The sequence below is a fragment of the Nothobranchius furzeri genome, chromosome 4, assembly GCF_043380555.1.
Source record: "Nothobranchius furzeri strain GRZ-AD chromosome 4, NfurGRZ-RIMD1, whole genome shotgun sequence".
NCBI classification, from domain to species: domain Eukaryota; kingdom Metazoa; phylum Chordata; class Actinopteri; order Cyprinodontiformes; family Nothobranchiidae; genus Nothobranchius; species Nothobranchius furzeri.
In genome coordinates this window covers 60,979,090-60,997,158 of record NC_091744.1, presented here as the reverse complement: position 1 = coordinate 60,997,158, position 18,069 = coordinate 60,979,090, and the positions used below count along the sequence as shown (strand labels likewise).

At 38.5% G+C, this 18,069-nt stretch overlaps 1 protein-coding gene across 1 annotated transcript in view; it reads left to right on the top strand.

Annotated features, from left to right (window-relative positions):
- Positions 1-17,557, top strand: part of nell2a (neural EGFL like 2a) — a 449,405-nt gene extending 431,848 nt beyond the window's left edge. The window contains exon 20 of the mRNA XM_054733610.2: positions 17,379-17,557. Within this exon, the coding sequence (XP_054589585.1) occupies positions 17,379-17,420 (42 nt within the window). The 3' untranslated portion in view covers positions 17,421-17,557. The remainder of the gene's footprint in view (positions 1-17,378) is intronic.
- The last annotated feature ends 512 nt before the right edge of the window (positions 17,558-18,069 follow it).

The following is an 18,069-nucleotide window of genomic DNA, read 5'->3' as shown; positions in this document are numbered from 1 at the left end:
GCCTATACACATATCTTTCAGAGGCATGGCTGACTTCTCAATCGTGATTACAATGGAATTCCACTGTTTCTTTATTAAAGAACGTGAAGATTTAATGAGTGAGATTATCAAACAATCATCTATACATCAACAGAATATTACAAATAACATAAAGACTTGATAATGTCTTTAGATTTAATAGATTTTCAACAAAAACAATGAGTTTCATTTTGTGACTTACTGATCAATTGTTTTAAAAAATCATGAAAAATACATAAATCATCATAAAATTACCAAAATATTCTCACATGGCAGTGTTAACATGCGGAATAATATGATGTTGTTTTTAAATCAGTTGACTCAAAGCTTTTTTGAAGAAAAATTAGGAAATATAACTATAAAGGTCACAACAAAAATTTAAATATTCATAAAAAAATAGTGCTACTTTCTATAATTAGGAGAAAAATCTCAGATCACCATAGGTACGTGTGGAATGTTGTAAATGGCTTATATTTACTGTATACCTAAAAAGTTTTCTAACAAAAATTAATTACGTTGTTGTCCAACTATACAGAAAAACTGGTAAAAAGTTAAAAATTAATTAAAAATCTATGCTTTTGTACAGAAATCTCAAAATATTCCCAGGTTGCCTCTGTGACGTGAGAATTCTTTTTATATTTTTGTTGGGGTCATAAATGTAAAACTGTACTTACAATAAAATAATATTTGCATTAGTGTCTGTAGACAAAAATATGTCCTAAAATTAAACACAAGGGGGAGCTCATATCAAGACGACATTTTTTTTGTTTCATAAACCACCTAAGAGTGAACTTTGTAGCAAATTACAAGAAGGTTGTGAGAACAGAATTTGCGCTACAATTGCTAGCCTAAAAAATGTATTTTCATAAATATAAAGCGTAAACCTCAACATGGAGCTGCGGCTTTCGTGACATAAGCTCTAGCCTATCCAGCTAACACAATCTGGAAATCTTAGCCTCTTACATGCAAATAATGATTTTTAGGAAATTTTTCAAATTTGAAATTTTAAATGATCATAAGCCACGCCCACTTTGATAAATCATTACCATATTGATAATGTAATCTTAAGACTCTATAGTGATGACAACCACTAAGTTTCGTGCAGATCCATTTAGCCAGTTCAGCAGTATAATTTCTTCCCAGTTATAGCGCCCCCTATTGTTTAATCAAGTTGAAAACCAGGACATACACTTGAATTGACCTTAGGTATGACTGTTATGAACAGCTTTGAAAAATGTCAAAATCTTTTGAAGTTACTCTAAAAAAACTTTTTCATTCTCCAAAATTTTTAAAAAAAATCATATTAAAAAAAATAAGCAAATTATCCAAAATCCCTTCACATCTTTTGGTCAGCCGCTCCTCCTCTCTTGTCAGGGAAAGATGTGATGTGATTGAGTTTGACGGCCGGGAGGAGTTAACGAAAGAACGTTGGACTTACTATGCAAATTTCTACTAATTTGCATAAGTTTAAAACATTTTTTAAAATACTCATCTAAATTTGACTGACTCAATGAACATACTGGATGAGATCATTTGTTTTTTTACGAAAGTAATGGGGAGAAACATGCCAAAAATATTTTTGGGGTACCACAGCGCCACCTATTGGACAAAATTCAAAAAATTTTCTGTGATTGTAGATGTCATTATGACTGATATGAATTGTAATTTTCTGTATAGAATATGTATTTTTCAGGAGTAAATGGGCGAAAACGTTTAAAGCCTATTTATAGCCTATAAGCCACGCCCACTTTTTAATCATTTTCAAAATATAGCTTAAGGGTCCGATGATTAACATATGTGCCAAGTTCTGTGGAAATCCATCAAGCCGTTTAGCTGAAACAAACTTTTTGACTCTTTAGCGCCCCCTATTGGTGAATCCACACAAAATCGGGTAGATAGGGCTTACCGCTCATACTTCATAAGGGTGTAGAGTCTCATCAATTTATCTTGAGAAATGGTGAAGATATCATCAATTACCACATGTGCTAGCTAGCACACTGATTTTGACATGGTGTCATTAGCCCAATTTTCAATATTTCTGCCTTTTTCTTCATCACCACAACTTATCTTAGTCCATAGATCATATGTACGAAGTTTGAAGTTGATTCGACGAAAAATGACGAATAGGTGATTAAAAGTAAGTTTTGAGTTTTTTGCGATCTAGCAAAAAATCTAGTTAGGCGGAAATGGGCGTGGCCAATACAAAAAAGATGGAGAATCACCCAAGGATCATGTACATATAAAGTTTATGACTGTAGGACCTACGGTTTGGGAGCTAGTAGCTGAAACGTGTTGACCTCCGCAATAGCGCCACCTAGGCGACGCGGGGTCCAAATTTTCGAATCTGAGTAGCGGTCAGGATTTTGTATCAGACTGCCATGTCAGATTTTTCCTGGCAATTTCTGGCTCCTGCCCCCATACAAACGTAGCGGAGAAGAATAATAAATAATAATGAAAAATCCGTAGAAAAACAATAGGGTTCCCTGCCCTTTGGGCTTGGAACCCTAACTAGAACTGCAAGCAGTTATCAACGGGTTCCAAGCCCCCAGCGCCAGTCGCCCACCCGCCCCGCACTCAACTTCGCCAGTCCTCACGCGGTCCCGCCCCAAAAACACGTTCTCCCGCCGGCGTCCCGTCAACTCACTTCAACCGGCGCAATGAAAGTAACACTCAGGATACGTCATTAAACCTGCAAAGCCTATACACATATCTTTCAGAGGCATGGCTGACTTCTCAATCGTGATTACAATGGAATTCCACTGTTTCCTTATTAAAGAACGTGAAGATTTAATGAGTGAGATTATCAAACAATCATCTATACATCAACAGAATATTACAAATAACATAAAGACTTGATAATGTCTTTAGATTTAATAGATTTTCAACAAAAACAATGAGTTTCATTTTGTGACTTACTGATCAATTGTTTTAAAAAATCATGAAAAATACATAAATCATCATAAAATTACCAAAATATTCTCACATGGCAGTGTTAACATGCGGAATAATATGATGTTGTTTTTAAATCAGTTGACTCAAAGCTTTTTTGAAGAAAAATTAGGAAATAGAACTATAAAGGTCACAACAAAAATTTAAATATTCATAAAAAAATAGTGCTACTTTCTATAATTAGGAGAAAAATCTCAGATCACCATAGGTACGTGTGGAATGTTGTAAATGGCTTATATTTACTGTATACCTAAAAAGTTTTCTAACAAAATTTAATTACGTTGTTGTCCAACTATACAGAAAAACTGGTAAAAAGTTAAAAATTAATTAAAAATCTATGCTTTTGTACAGAAATCTCAAAATATTCCCAGGTTGCCTCTGTGACGTGAGAATTCTTCTTATATTTTTGTTGGGGTCATAAATGTAAAACTGTACTTACAATAAAATAATATTTGCATTAGTGTCTGTAGACAAAAATATGTCCTAAAATTAAACACAAGGGGGAGCTCATATCAAGACGACATTTTTTTTGTTTCATAAACCACCTAAGAGTGAACTTTGTAGCAAATTACAAGAAGGTTGTGAGAACAGAATTTGCGCTACAATTGCTAGCCTAAAAAATGTATTTTCATAAATATAAAGCGTAAACCTCAACATGGAGCTGCGGCTTTCGTGACATAAGCTCTAGCCTATCCAGCTAACACAATCTGGAAATCTTAGCCTCTTACATGCAAATAATGATTTTTAGGAAATTTTTCAAATTTGAAATTTTAAATGATCATAAGCCACGCCCACTTTGATAAATCATTACCATATTGATAATGTAATCTTAAGACTCTATAGTGATGACAACAACTAAGTTTCGTGCAGATCCATTTAGCCAGTTCAGCAGTATAATTTCTTCCCAGTTATAGCGCCCCCTATTGTTTAATCAAGTTGAAAACCAGGACATACACTTGAATTGACCTTAGGTATGACTGTTATGAACAGCTTTGAAAAATGTCAAAATCTTTTGAAGTTACTCTAAAAAAACTTTTTCATTCTCCAAAATTTAAAAAAAAAAATCATATTAAAAAAAATAAGCAAATTATCCAAAATCCCTTCACATCTTTTGGTCAGCCGCTCCTCCTCTCTTGTCAGGGAAAGATGTGATGTGATTGAGTTTGACGGCCGGGAGGAGTTAACGAAAGTACGTTGGACTTACTATGCAAATTTCTACTAATTTGCATAAGTTTAAAACATTTTTTAAAATACTCATCTAAATTTGACTGACTCAATGAACATACTGGATGAGATCATTTGTTTTTTTACGAAAGTAATGGGGAGAAACATGCCAAAAATATTTTTGGGGTACCACAGCGCCACCTATTGGACAAAATTCAAAAAATTTTCTGTGACTGTAGATGTCATTATGACTGATATGAATTGTAATTTTCTGTATAGAATATGTATTTTTCAGGAGTAAATGGGCGAAAACGTTTAAAGCCTATTTATAGCCTATAAGCCACGCCCACTTTTTAATCATTTTCAAAATATAGCTTAAGGGTCCAATGATTAACATATGTGCCAAGTTCTGTGGAAATCCATCAAGCCGTTTAGCTGAAACAAACTTTTTGACTCTTTAGCGCCCCCTATTGGTGAATCCACACAAAATCGGGTAGATAGGGCTTACCGCTCATACTTCATAAGGGTGTAGAGTCTCATCAATTTATCTTGAGAAATGGTGAAGATATCATCAATTACCACATGTGCTAGCTAGCACACTGATTTTGACATGGTGTCATTAGCGCAATTTTCAATATTTCTGCCTTTTTCTTCATCACCACAACTTATCTTAGTCCATAGATCATATGTACGAAGTTTGAAGTTGATTCGACGAAAAATGACGAATAGGTGATTAAAAGTAAGTTTTGAGTTTTTTGCGATCTAGCAAAAAATCTAGTTAGGCGGAAATGGGCGTGGCCAATACAAAAAAGATGGAGAATCACCCAAGGATCATGTACATATAAAGTTTATGACTGTAGGACCTACGGTTTGGGAGCTAGTAGCTGAAACGTGTTGACCTCCGCAATAGCGCCACCTAGGTGACGCGGGGTCCAAATTTTCGAATCTGAGTAGCGGTCAGGATTTTGTATCAGACTGCCATGTCAGATTTTTCCTGGCAATTTCTGGCTCCTGCCCCCATACAAACGTAGCGGAGAAGAATAATAAATAATAATGAAAAATCCGTAGAAAAACAATAGGGTTCCCTGCCCTTTGGGCTTGGAACCCTAATAATGAAAAATCCGTAGAAAAACAATAGGGTTCCCTGCCCTTTGGGCTTGGAACCCTAATAATGAAAAATCCGTAGAAAAACAATAGGGTTCCCTGCCCTTTGGGCTTGGAACCCTAACTAGAACTGCAAGCAGTTATCAACGGGTTCCAAGCCCCCAGCGCCAGTCGCCCACCCGCCCCGCCCTCAACTTCGCCAGTCCTCATGCGGTCCAGCCCCAAAAACACGTTCTCCCGCCGGCGTCCCGTCAGCTCACTTCAACCGGCGCAATGAAACTAACACTCAGGATACGTCATTAAACCGGCAAAGCCTATACACATATCTTTCAGAGGCATGGCTGACTTCTCAATCGTGGTTACAATGGAATTCCACTGTTTCCTTATTAAAGAACGTGAAGATTTAATGAGTGAGATTATCAAACAATGATCTATACATCAACGGAATATTACAAATAACATAAATCCTTGATAATGTCTTTAGATTTAAAAGATTTTCAACAAAAACTATGAGTTTCATTTTGTGACTTACTGACCAAATGTTTTAAAAAATCATGAAAAATTCACAAATCATCCTAAAATTACCAAAATATTCTCACATGGCAGTGTTAACATGCGGAATACTATGATGTTGTTTTTAAATCAGTAGACTCAAAGCTTTTATGATAAAAAAATTGGGAAATATAACTATAAAGGTCACAACAAAAATTAAAATATTCATAAAAAAATAGTGCTACTTTCTAAAATTAGGAGAAAAATCTCAGATCACCATAGGTACATGTGGAATGTTGTAAATGGCTTATATTTACTGTATACCTAAAAAGCTTTCTAACAAAAATTAATTACGTTGTTGTCCAACTATACAGAAAAACTGGTAAAAAGTTAAAAATTCATTAAAAATCTAAGCTTTTGTACAGAAATCTCAAAATATTCCCAGGGTGCCTCTGACACGTGAGAATTCTTCTTATATTTTTGTTGGGGTCATAAATGTAAAACTGTACTTACAATAAAATAATATTTGCATTAGTGTCTGTAGACAAAAATATGTCCAATAATTAAACACAAGGGGGTGCTCAAATCAAGACGACATTTTTTTTGTTTCATAAACCACCTAAGAGTGAACTTTGTAGCAAATTACAAGAAGATTGTGAGAACAGAATTTGCGCTACAATTGCTAGCCTAAAAATGTATTTTCATAAATATAAAGCGGAAACCTCTTCGTGGAGCTGCGGCTTTCGTGAAATAAGGTCTAGCCTATCCAGTTAACACAATCTGGAAATCTTAGCCTCTTACATGCAAATAATGATTTTTAGGAAATTTTTCAAATTTGAAATTTTAAATGATCATAAGCCACGCCCACTTTGATAAATCATTACCATATTGATAATGTAGTCTTAAGACTCTATAGTGATGACAACCACTAAGTTTCGTGCAGATCCATTTAGCCAGTTCAGCAGTATAATTTCTTCCCAGTTATAGCGCCCCCTATTGTTTAATCAAGTTGAAAACCAGGACATACACTTGAATTGACCTTACGTATGACTTTTATGAACAGCTTTGAAAAATGTCAAAATCTTTTGAAGTTACGCTAAAAAAACTTTTTCATTCCCAAAAAATTATTTAAAAAATCATATTAAACAAAATAAGCAAATTATCCAAAATCCCTTCACATCTTTTGGTCAGCCGCTCCTCCTCTCTTGTCAGGGGAAGTTGTGATGTGAATGAGTTTGACGGCCGGGAGGAGTTAACGAAAGTACGTTGGACATACTATGCAAATTTCTACTAATTTGCAAAAGTTTAAAACATTTTTTAAAGTACTCATCTAAATTTGACTGACTCAATGAATATACTGGATGAGATCATTTGTTTTTTTACGAAAAAAAATGGGGAGAAACATGCCAAAAATATTTTTGGGGTACCACAGCGCCACCTATTGGACAAAATTCAAAAAATGTTCTGTGATTGTAGATGTCACTATGACTGATATGAATTGTAATTTTCTGTATAGAATATGTATTTTTCATGAGTCAATGGGCGAAAGCTTTTAAAGCCTATTTATAGCCTATAAGCCACGCCCACTTTTTAATCATTTTCAAAATATAGCTTAAGGGTCCGATGATTAACATATGTGCCAAGTTCTGTGGAAATCCATCAAGCCGTTTAGCTGAAACAAACTTTTTGACTCTTTAGCGCCCCCTATTGGTGAATCCACACAAAATGGGGTAGATAGGGCTTAACGCTCACACTTCATAAGGGTCTAGAGTCTCATCAATTTATCTTGAGAAATGGTGAAGATATCATCAATTACCACATGTGCTAGCTAGCGCACTGATTTTGACATGGTGTCATTAGCCCAATTTTCAATATTTCTGCATTTTTCTTCATCACAACAACTTATCTTAGTCCATAGATCGTATGTACGAAGTTTGAAGTTGATTCGACGAAAAATGACGAATAGGTGATTAAAACTAAGTTTTGCATTTTTTGCAATCTAGCAAAAAATCTAGTTAGGCGGAAATGGGCGTGGCCAATACAAAAAAGATGCAGAATCATCCAAGGACCATGTACATATAAAGTTTTTGACTGTAGGACCTACGGTTTGGGAGGTAGTAGCTGAAACATGTTCACCTCTGCAATAGCGCCACCTAGGTGACTCGGGGTCCAAATTTTCGAATCTGAGTAGCGGTCAGGATTTTCTATCAGACTGCCATGTCAGATTTTCCCTGGCAATTTCTGGCTCCTGCCCCCATACAAACGTAGCGGAGAAGAATAATAAATAATAATGAAAAATCCGTAGAAAAACAATAGGGTTCCCTGCCCTTTGGGCTTGGAACCCTAATGAAAAATCCGTAGAAAAACAATAGGGTTCCCTGCCCTTTGGGCTTGGAACCCTAACTAGACTAACTTTAAACACTAAATGTATGGTGTAACTAAGGTGGATGAGGGGTGAGGTGTAATGTTGATCAGAACCAGCAAATCCGAAGAAACGATTAGTTCTGATGGGAACTGAAGGTGATATCTTCGCATTAAGCTTTGATTTGGAGATTCATAAACACATGCAACACCATTTGTCGGCCTACATACCCTTAGCGGATGTCCCCATTAGATCAGGAATGTCGAGGTCCAGCTTGACCTTTTCTGGAACCGAAGCCGGTAGGAAAAGCAGCGGTTGCCGACCAGACCAGTCTTTGAGATACTTCCGGGTCACGACAATTTGTTGGCGTCTAGCGAGACCCACCTGGGTCGTGATGGTTCAGCTTTTATTCTGAAAGGAACCGTTGCAGCGGTTGTTACAGCAACAGATTTTATCCAGCTTGTCGTTGGTTCTTTCAGCTGAAGAGGAGAGTTACGGATTGGCGAGTCTGACAACTTCTCTAGAACGCTTTGAACTGTGTTAGAGATGAGATGACGTGGGCATAATTTTATACTTCGGATGTTTTGGTTTATGGTCGAATGAAAAGTTGACAAACTTACCAAACACCACCAAAACCACGACTCCGTCAGATCTGTCAGATTCCGATTGGATCAGTGAAAGTAATGTGTCATGTCTTTTAACGCTACGTGAGATCAGTCCTGTTGGAACATTTAAAGTCATAGTACTCATCAAATTCTATAGGATTATAATAAAGTAATTAATAGTTTGATTTCACAGATTGGTCACATCTTATTTATTGACTAACACTTTGCGTGATTAGCTTATTAAAATAGAGTTCTTTGATTAATTAAAAGGAGAGAGTCCATTCTTCATTCTTCTGTTGAGCTGAAAAGAAGCAGGTTAGAAGCAAATGCATGAGGCCTTGAGGCCATACCTCATACAGACTAGTTCTGTGCAGAGGAGAGGGGAACAGTCATTTCATTCCGTTACGTCGTTAACGACTCGTTTTTTGACTCAGAAACTCTGACTACGCAGGCAGGGGGAGTTAAGGGGGTGTCGTCTATCACTGCCTCAGCGCCGCCTGGTCTGCCAGGTGACACCTCTTTCAGAAGCGTTTTTGTAACAGGAAGTGTGGATTAAGTAAGTCTCCACCCATGCCTTGACTCCCACTTTAAATGATCCTATAACAAAGATCTAAATAAACAAAAAGACGTAATATATCTTAGGTCAGCTGGTAAATTGTTCCAATCCAATAGAGCTTTGATGGAAAAAGCTAGCTTTCCTGACTGCTTTTTAAAAACGAAGAACTATAAACAAAATCTGATGAGTTCTGCCAATATTATAGTGGGACCAGAATGGTATTAATAAAGTGGTTAAATAAGATGGAAGATTAAAAATAAACAGCAACTAGTGACATTTTCACCTACCTAAGGCCAGGACAATGATTACACATATGACAGTGATGGGATCGTAATGGACAATGCAATACAAATCGACATATACTGTTATAAATAATATCTATCGAATGCCGTGAGTGGGCAGTGGAATTCTGATAGACTCAAGCCCAACCTCCAAACGGTTGATAGATTTAGAAGCTTTCAGCCGTAACAGATTCAAGAAGCATTGATTTAAATCCATATGCAAGGCAGATGGATTTCTCTGAAACAACATAGGATAAGATTTTGATTTGTTTAAAATCAACTTATTATGAGCTAATCAGTCTTGTGTATTATTAAAGTTAAGCTCAAGACACTCTTGAATTTCAGTTAAGTTTGTTTTTGAGCAATATAAAATTGTCTTGTCAGCAAATACATGCACTGAACACAAAGAACAACACAGGGGTAGGTCATTAATGAAAACTGAAAATTAACCCTTTGATGCATAATGGTCACTACAGTGGACAGGTACTCAAAATTGTTTTTTCTTTATTTTTGCTATTAAGCACAGCTGTTGAAGACTTTATTGCATGTGAGCCCCTCCATTTGGACTTCAGTAAGTCAAGCCACCATATTTCATGTTCAGAATGCACGCTGTCCACTGAGATGGACATGTAATAAATTATTTGTAAATTAACAAAATGGTACAAAAATATTTGTTGAAATTTGTTTCATTCACACCTAAAGATGAATGAAAAAAATTGTTTAAAAAATCATGGTTGAAGATTTCATAATTCATGCATCAGAGGGTTAAAGAGGTCCCAAGAAGATCCTGGAGGAAAGCCTCTCACAAATCCCCGCTGTCTAGAATGGGACCTATTAAAGGCAACAATTTGAGAATGGTTATGAAAAAAAGAGTTAAACAAAACTGAGGCAGTCCTAGACAAGCCAAATAAACAGTGTGTCCAAAAGCAGGTAATGATCCACCAAATCAAAAGCTTTAGTCAAATCAAGAAAAATCCTCCCTGTGGCCAGGCTGTTATTAAAACCACAATATAAATCATTGGTGAGTTTCAGCATAGCAGTAGAATAAATGTTTTCTGAATCCTGATTGGTAGGGAGATCATGGTATCAATAATATGAGATAAAAATCACATCAACTCACTTGTTATCCAGCTTTGTTAGGTGCAAAGGACATTTAAAAAAATATGAGAACCTTCAAAGCTTTTATTTTATGTAATTAGCCGTTAACAAGAGTAGTAAAATAACAAGATGCAGTTTTATGGGGTTATGTGCTCTGCAGTGTTTTGGTTTTCAGCTGGAATGCTTAAGTTTTAATGAGACTGTCCCTAAAAAGATATTGGCTTGTTTTTTAAAATAAAAATCCATCTAAGTTGCAGGACCCCCCCCCCAATATATATTGAGAGAGAGAGAGAGAGAGAGAGAGAGAGAGAGAGAGAGAGAGAGAGAGAGAGAGAGAGAGAGAGAGAGAGTGTGTGCATGTCTGAATGAGTGCGTGCACATGTGTGTGTGTGTGTGTGTGTGTGTGTGTGTGTGTGTGTGTGTGTGTGTGTGTGTGTGTGTGTGTGTGTGCGTGTGTGTGTGTGTGCGTGTGTGGCCGTGAGTGCATTCTTGCGTGCTTATGTGAGTGTGAGTGTGTGTGAGTGTGTGCGTGTGTGTGTGTGTGTGTGTTCTTATGTGTTTGAGCAAGTGTGCATGTGTGTGTGTGCCCATGTTTATGTGAGCGTGTGTGTGTGTGCCCTGAGTGCATTCTTGCGTGCTTATGTGAGTGTGTGTGTGTGTGTGAGTGTGTGTGTGTGTGTGTGTGTGTGTGTGTGTGTGTGTGTGTGTGTGTGTGTGTGTGTGAGAGAGAGAGAGAGAGAGAGAGAGAGAGAGAGAGAGAGAGAGAGACTGCTCTATGAGAACATCTGTTAGCATCTCATCTGGAAGCCTTTGGCTCTGTTACAGCAGGAATTCACAGTGAGCTTTCTCCTCTGAAGGATTTAAAGGAGCAGACATGTTTGCATGAAGCAGAGCTTTAAAGTGCGGAGCCTTGTCTTATAAACACATATAAACAAGCAGTTAATCAGAAGGAGAAAACTGCTCCCTAAAAATCACTTCAATGAAAATCATGTATTTTCTCAGTTTTTAACATATTCTTGAGGCATTTTTCTTATGCTAAAGGACACATCTGAAGAAATTTAGGCTCAAAATTTTATTTATGAGTATTTCTGTGTTAAAATCACTGTGAATCAGTGGCAGATGGAGAAAAAAACAGCCTAAAACTGATTGGGTTTGTGACATCACAAAGCCCCTGGATGGAGCACAAACTCCATTCTGCTCTGCCCCCTCAGGTCCTGAGGAGTATTATCAATACAGATAGCTCAATTAGTAAGACACCTGACTTAGATGCAGGTGACCTAGGGTTCATGGGATTGCATGTGGTGTGCCCCAGGGTTCAATTTTAGGCCCAGTGCTTTTTAACCTTTATATGCTCCCTCTTGGCAGTGTCATCAAGAGACATGGGGTGAATTTCCATAGTTACTCTGATGATACACAGCTGTACATCTCTGTGTCTCCTGATGACACACGGCCACATGGCCAATGGATACACTTTTTAATTGCATTTTTGACATAAATCCTGCATGGCAGAAAACTCTCTCCAGCTCAACCAGGACAAAACTGAAGTTTTAGTTATCGGTCCTGAGGCCCAGAGAGAGAAGCTTTTACCAAAATTACAATCACTGTCTCTTAATCCATCTTCACAAGTGAAGAACCTGGGTGTCATCTTTGACTCTGAGCTGACTTTTATCCATCATATTAAAAATATCACCAAAATAGGTTTTTATCATCTAAAGAACATCACCAGAGTTTGCCCCAATCTCTCTCGGGCCAATACGGAGACGCTGATGCATGCTTTTATCACCAGTAGGATGGACTACTGCAATGCCCTGCTTTCTGGTCTTCCTAAAAAGAGGATTTCAGGTCTACAACTATTATAAAACTCAGCAGCACGTGCCCTGGCAAAGACCAGGAGGCGGGAGCACATTACTCCAGTTTTAGAATCACTGCATTGGCTCCCCGTATGTTTCAGGATCGATTTCAAAATACTTTTAACGTTTTTTAAGTGTCTTAATGGTCTTTGGCCTTCTTATCTTTCAGGACTGTTTTTACCGAATGAACCCACAGGGTCTCTGCGCTCCTCTGGCAGCCGTCTCCTTGTCATCCCTAAAGTCAGGACACATATTCACGACAAGGCGTCTTTCCAGTACTACGGTCCTCACCTCTGGAACGAGCTGCCAGGGGACCTCAGGGCTGCTGAGAACGTTCGTGTTTTTAGAAACAGACTCAAGACTCATCTTTTTAGCTTAGGTTTTAACTGAATACTCTCACTTTTAAAATTAATTAATTAATTAGTTTATTTATTTATTTGATCTATTTATTTTATGTATTATTTCTTTATACGTGCCTTTTAAACAGTTTTTACCTTGATTTATGATCAACATTATTTTAATATCTGTATAACTTTTTATATTACAATTGTCATTTTAGCTCTTTGGATTTTATATTTTAACCTTAATTTAACCTTTTTCCAGTGCTTCCTCTGTGGGTGCCCTCTGCCCCGGCGGCGGTGGTCGGCTGTGGCGGCCTGGGTGCTTTCCATGTGTGCCTGGGTGGTGGTGGGGGTCTCTGCCCTCCCTGCCCTGGGCGCCCGGTGTCAGTGCCTCGGCTGCTGCTGTGGATCTGCTGCTGTCGGGGTGGATGGCTCCCCTGAAGATGTTTCCTCATCCTTATCTTAGCTGGTCTGGCTCATCTGATCTCAGCCAATCGTGTTTTTTTTTTTACCATGGGGAAAGGGGCATGTGTGTGTGTGTGTGTGTGTGTGTGTGTGTGTGTGTGTGTGTGTGTGTGTGTGTGTGTGTGTGTGTGTGTGTGTGTGTGTGTGTGTGTGTGTGTGTGTCAGTGGAGGAGTGTTGTGAAGGGGTTTTTATTGTCAGACTGCTTTTAAAATTCTGGGGATGGGAGGGAATGTGGGTATGTGGGGCCTTTTTAATTTGTTAAGCACTTTGAGTTGCTTGTATTGTAGGATTAAGTGCTACACAAATAAAGTTGACTGATTGGTTGATTGATTGATTGATTGATTGATTGATTGATTGATTGATTGATTTTGAATCCAGGCTGGCACATATGAGATTTTGGCTCAGTTGTTAGTTGGTATTTTTTTACAGTAACACAATAATAAGGAGCCCACAGTTTAATTAATGAATGTCCAAATGAGACACGCCAAAATACGTCGGTTCAACTTCCATTTTAGAACAACTTTTCAACCACGAAGGGGACATCTCGAACTAATGTCGTTTCAATGGTCATGAAACGTCTGAATGTTTGCTGGGATCATTTATCTGCCAGACAGACTGCCAGGGGCAGTAACGCCAGTGCTCCATGCTGCAGCTGCTGTTTGTTAACCTAACCTTACTTCAGTTGTGTTGAAGCGATGGACGATATAATGTAGTGTAATGCATTTCACATGGGCAGGTGTAAGGCAGTTCTGAAGGCAAAGGTTCAACCCAGTACTAGCAAGGTATATCCAATAAAGTGGCCAGTGAGTGTAAATGTTAAACCAATTTAAAACAGAGGTCACAACCAGTGTTGGGCAAGTTACTTCAAAACTGTAATGCATTATTTATTACTTGTTACCCTCATTTTAAAGTAATTCATTACATTACAATATTACTGATTTTAAAATGTAAGGCATTACACTACTTTTGCATTACTTTAAGTTACTTTCACCAAAACAACTTCAATATGAATCTGGTAATCTGATGCTCAGTGAGCTCATGACATATATGTGGAAGGTGATGTGGTATCTGAGCTAGGATTGCTGTTAAAAACAGTCAGACATAATAACAGTTCTTTAAAATGAATGTTTATTAAATAAAAGCAACAACAATCTGTACTCTCACCATGCTGCCATCTTATATTAACTGAGCAGGGAGTGAGGTGGTGGGGGCTCCAAGCCTATATTTGCCTTGGTCCCCAAATGCCTTGATACGGCCCTGGATGTGGGACTGACTTCTGGGGTGATCTGATTCTATCACATGTATAAATATTAAATGCTTATATATTATTGCTTTTCACTGGTAAAAATGTGTATTGGGGAGAAATCTACCTACTTTTTTCTTTTTTTCTTGATTTTATGTGAATAATTTCCTGCCCTTTCTCTCTCTAACCTTCCTGCATGCTGCATGTTTTCTCCGTCTTCCAGAAAAAACTGTTTCCTAGACTTCCTACCTTCTAACGATCAGCCAAAGGGATCTTCACATGCGCGGCGCACCAGCAGCAATGAGTTGAAATCACCGCGGCACAGATTATGAACTCAGCTGAGGCAAAGCACGTCAGAAAAGTACAAAATACCAGAGAATATGCGCTGATATGAACGATCGCAAGTGAAATATTTTGTTTTAGTGGAGCGATTTTGTGAATGTTGCAGCGGCCGCGTGCAGGACACAGCTGAGCCGTTACAGCGGCGTCCTCTCTGCCTGCAAAGCTGAGTCAATAAATGACGTAATATATGCAGATACTGGATCTTTCTTCGGGTTTCCCGCAATTAGAATTTTTAAGAAATGCATCTTGATTCTGGGTTTAAAATGCATTGTAATTACCGCGTTACTGACAATTGTACCGAGTAAATATTACCATTTTCTTTCCCTGTAATGCCTTACATTACCACATTACAGCAAAAAGCAATGTATTACAGTAATTAATTACTTTTGTACCGCATTACTCCCAACACTGGTCACAACAGAGTGCTGCAGCACGTGGCACGCCTCTTTCCCCTGCACCATGTGTGGTTCAGGACTCTGGCCTGGGGAGAGGGTGACGCCAGGCTCCAAGTAGATCGCACAGCCGTGGGAACCCCGAGTTCGCTTTATGCCGTGCAATTCTCACATAGCTCCAGCCAGCACACAACTCCAAAACACAAAGCTGACAGATTTCTTCAAATTAGTTAAGAAAGTTGGACTGAGCTCGCTCCCACACAAGCCGGTGAAAGACAATAGAATGCAGCAGGTGGATTGGACGGTGAAAGAGGAGCTCAGAGCGGCAGACAGAGCAGGTGGATGACTTCGGAGCAACAAAAAATAATGGTCTATTTTTTACCCCAAATGAAAACATTTCCTGATGATGATCTCTGTGGTCCGGATTGTTGCTTAAGCTTGGTTTATGCTTGACGCATTCACTTTCTGCTTGGTGATGCGGCTCACGGATGGAACGCGCTTCACAACTTGCAGCGTTTATGGTTCATGCAGCTTGTCTCTGTGGTGAGCCAATATTCTCCCAAACTGAACGGGGCAGCATGGAGCTCTACGGCATGCATCCAACACTACACCATAGTAGAAGTAGAAATTACTGTTTACAACACGGCATTCCAGCATTTTTAACAGCGTCCTCGTCTTTTCCAACAGTGCGAGCTATTTCTCTCCAAGAATTATTAACAACATGTTGATCACGGTGATCTCTGAGAGCTGAATCATACAAATGTCTGTATTTACGAACCTCTGCCATACTAGTTCTTGCCGGTCCGCCATGTTTTTCAAAGTCCGACCGTCCGCGTGGTTAGAAATTTTCCTAGGTGCGCGTTGCGGAAATTTTGGGCCGTGCGGAGACACGGTGGAGGGGCGGGGTTGTTAAAATGACGCAATTTCGCCGCGCGGAGCCGTGCGGACCTCGCGGACGCGTCAAGCATAAACCAACCTTTAGAAGTCATCCACCTGCTCTGTCTGCCGCTCTGAGCTCCTCCTTTACGCCACCTGTCTGATTATCATCTCCTCGTTGTCTCGGACCGGCTTGTGTGCGAGCTCGGTCCAACTTTCTAAACTAATTTTAAGAAATCTGGCCTAGCCTGGATTCGAACCTGGGTCCCCTGCATGTAAGTCGGGTGCCTTACTAAAGTGTCCCTGTCCTCCACGCTAACGGCTCCGCCCACAGAGGCAACTTTTTTGTGAGCCACTATATAGAAACAAAGTACTAGAAAATGGCACGGGTTTTGTGATTTTGGCTAAAAACAGCATAGTTGAAAGACCACTAAGGGATTTTTAAAACAGCTAAAAACATTATTAGAGTGGGAATTTAAGTTTCTACTGGACCACTTGTGAAAGACATGCATTTTATAGCTTACTTAGAGAAGTTTTTTATAAAGTCAAAAATTGTGGGAGCAGTCCTATGGTTCTTCTGAACTCGAGGGTACAGTTGCTCTGCTTTGATCAGAAAGCGATGCAGTCACACAATAGTTTTGCAAGAATTAATTGTCACATTTGCAACATAAAATAAATTATTTTTTTTGCAGTCTGAAGCTTATTATTCTATTTAAATAAATGAACTACATCTTGGTAATGGGATGAGTGAGCCACATGGTCGTCATGACAAGTAATTGTTTACCAGTCATCAAAAGTATTGAGTGACATAAATAATAAATATTAATATTGTCTGATTATGTTTACCCTATAATTAATATTGTGTCATTCTCAAAGCTTTTGGCCACGACCATACACTGAAGTCCTTACACGTCCTACATTTAAAACAGTAGGCCTGCTGCTGAGATAATAATTACATCTTTAGGAATGGCAGCTGAAGAAGAGTTTACAGAAATCTCCAAACACAAAAACAAAAATGTAAACTTATTAGCACAGTCAGTACAAAATTTTTGTTTTTAAGAATAGTTTTCAACTTACACTTTTGTTGTATGTGATGATATGTGTTACTAATAACATACAATATCACCAATGGCTGCTTGAGAAGAACATCTGCTGGATCTCAAAATGTGTCCAAGGTTAAAAAAAAAGACACTACAACCCCTCATGTACATTTGACCCTGTCGTTCTTCTCTTTTCCAGAATGGACACATCTGTTGCTCAGTGGACCCCATGTGCCTTTAGTCCTGGTGGATCTGAAGGCACCTGTACAGTGTTCTCCATGTAAAGAAGTAACACCACCGTCCTGTCTCCTCACTGTCCACTTCACAGGCCTGGGTCGAATCGTGTTTGCACCATTAGGGTTGGTTTTTTTTTTTCTTCTGAACCAGATGATTATAGGTTGCAAATCAGGTCACACACCTTCCAACCCAGCCACTCCTAAACAATCAGGCAGTGTCTCATCTGATTCTCTTTGTTTTCTAGCTCTTATGGTTTGTTTTAAACAGAAAACTCCACCCATCTGGTACCTTGTGCACGTTTGCCATTAAAAGCAACTTGCAAACAGTCTGTGACCTGATCCTGCTTCCTTGAATCCTTTAAACCAAATGCAAACCCGAATCAAACCAAACACACGATGGACTTCGATTCCTCCAAACCCACTCTTTTTGTTCCATCTCACCACTTAGAGTGACCCAGTGAGGATCACAAATTCCCACTCCGAGTCATCGCTACATGAATCTGTAAGATATTACTATTACTGGCATGACTGTGCTTGATGTCCAGACATCTTTGCTGATTTCTATATTATAAACGAAGATAAGGAAACCTTAGATAGAGTGAAGACAGTTAGAATAAGGTTTAGTTGCCACTTTATAAGTCGTCTGTATTATGT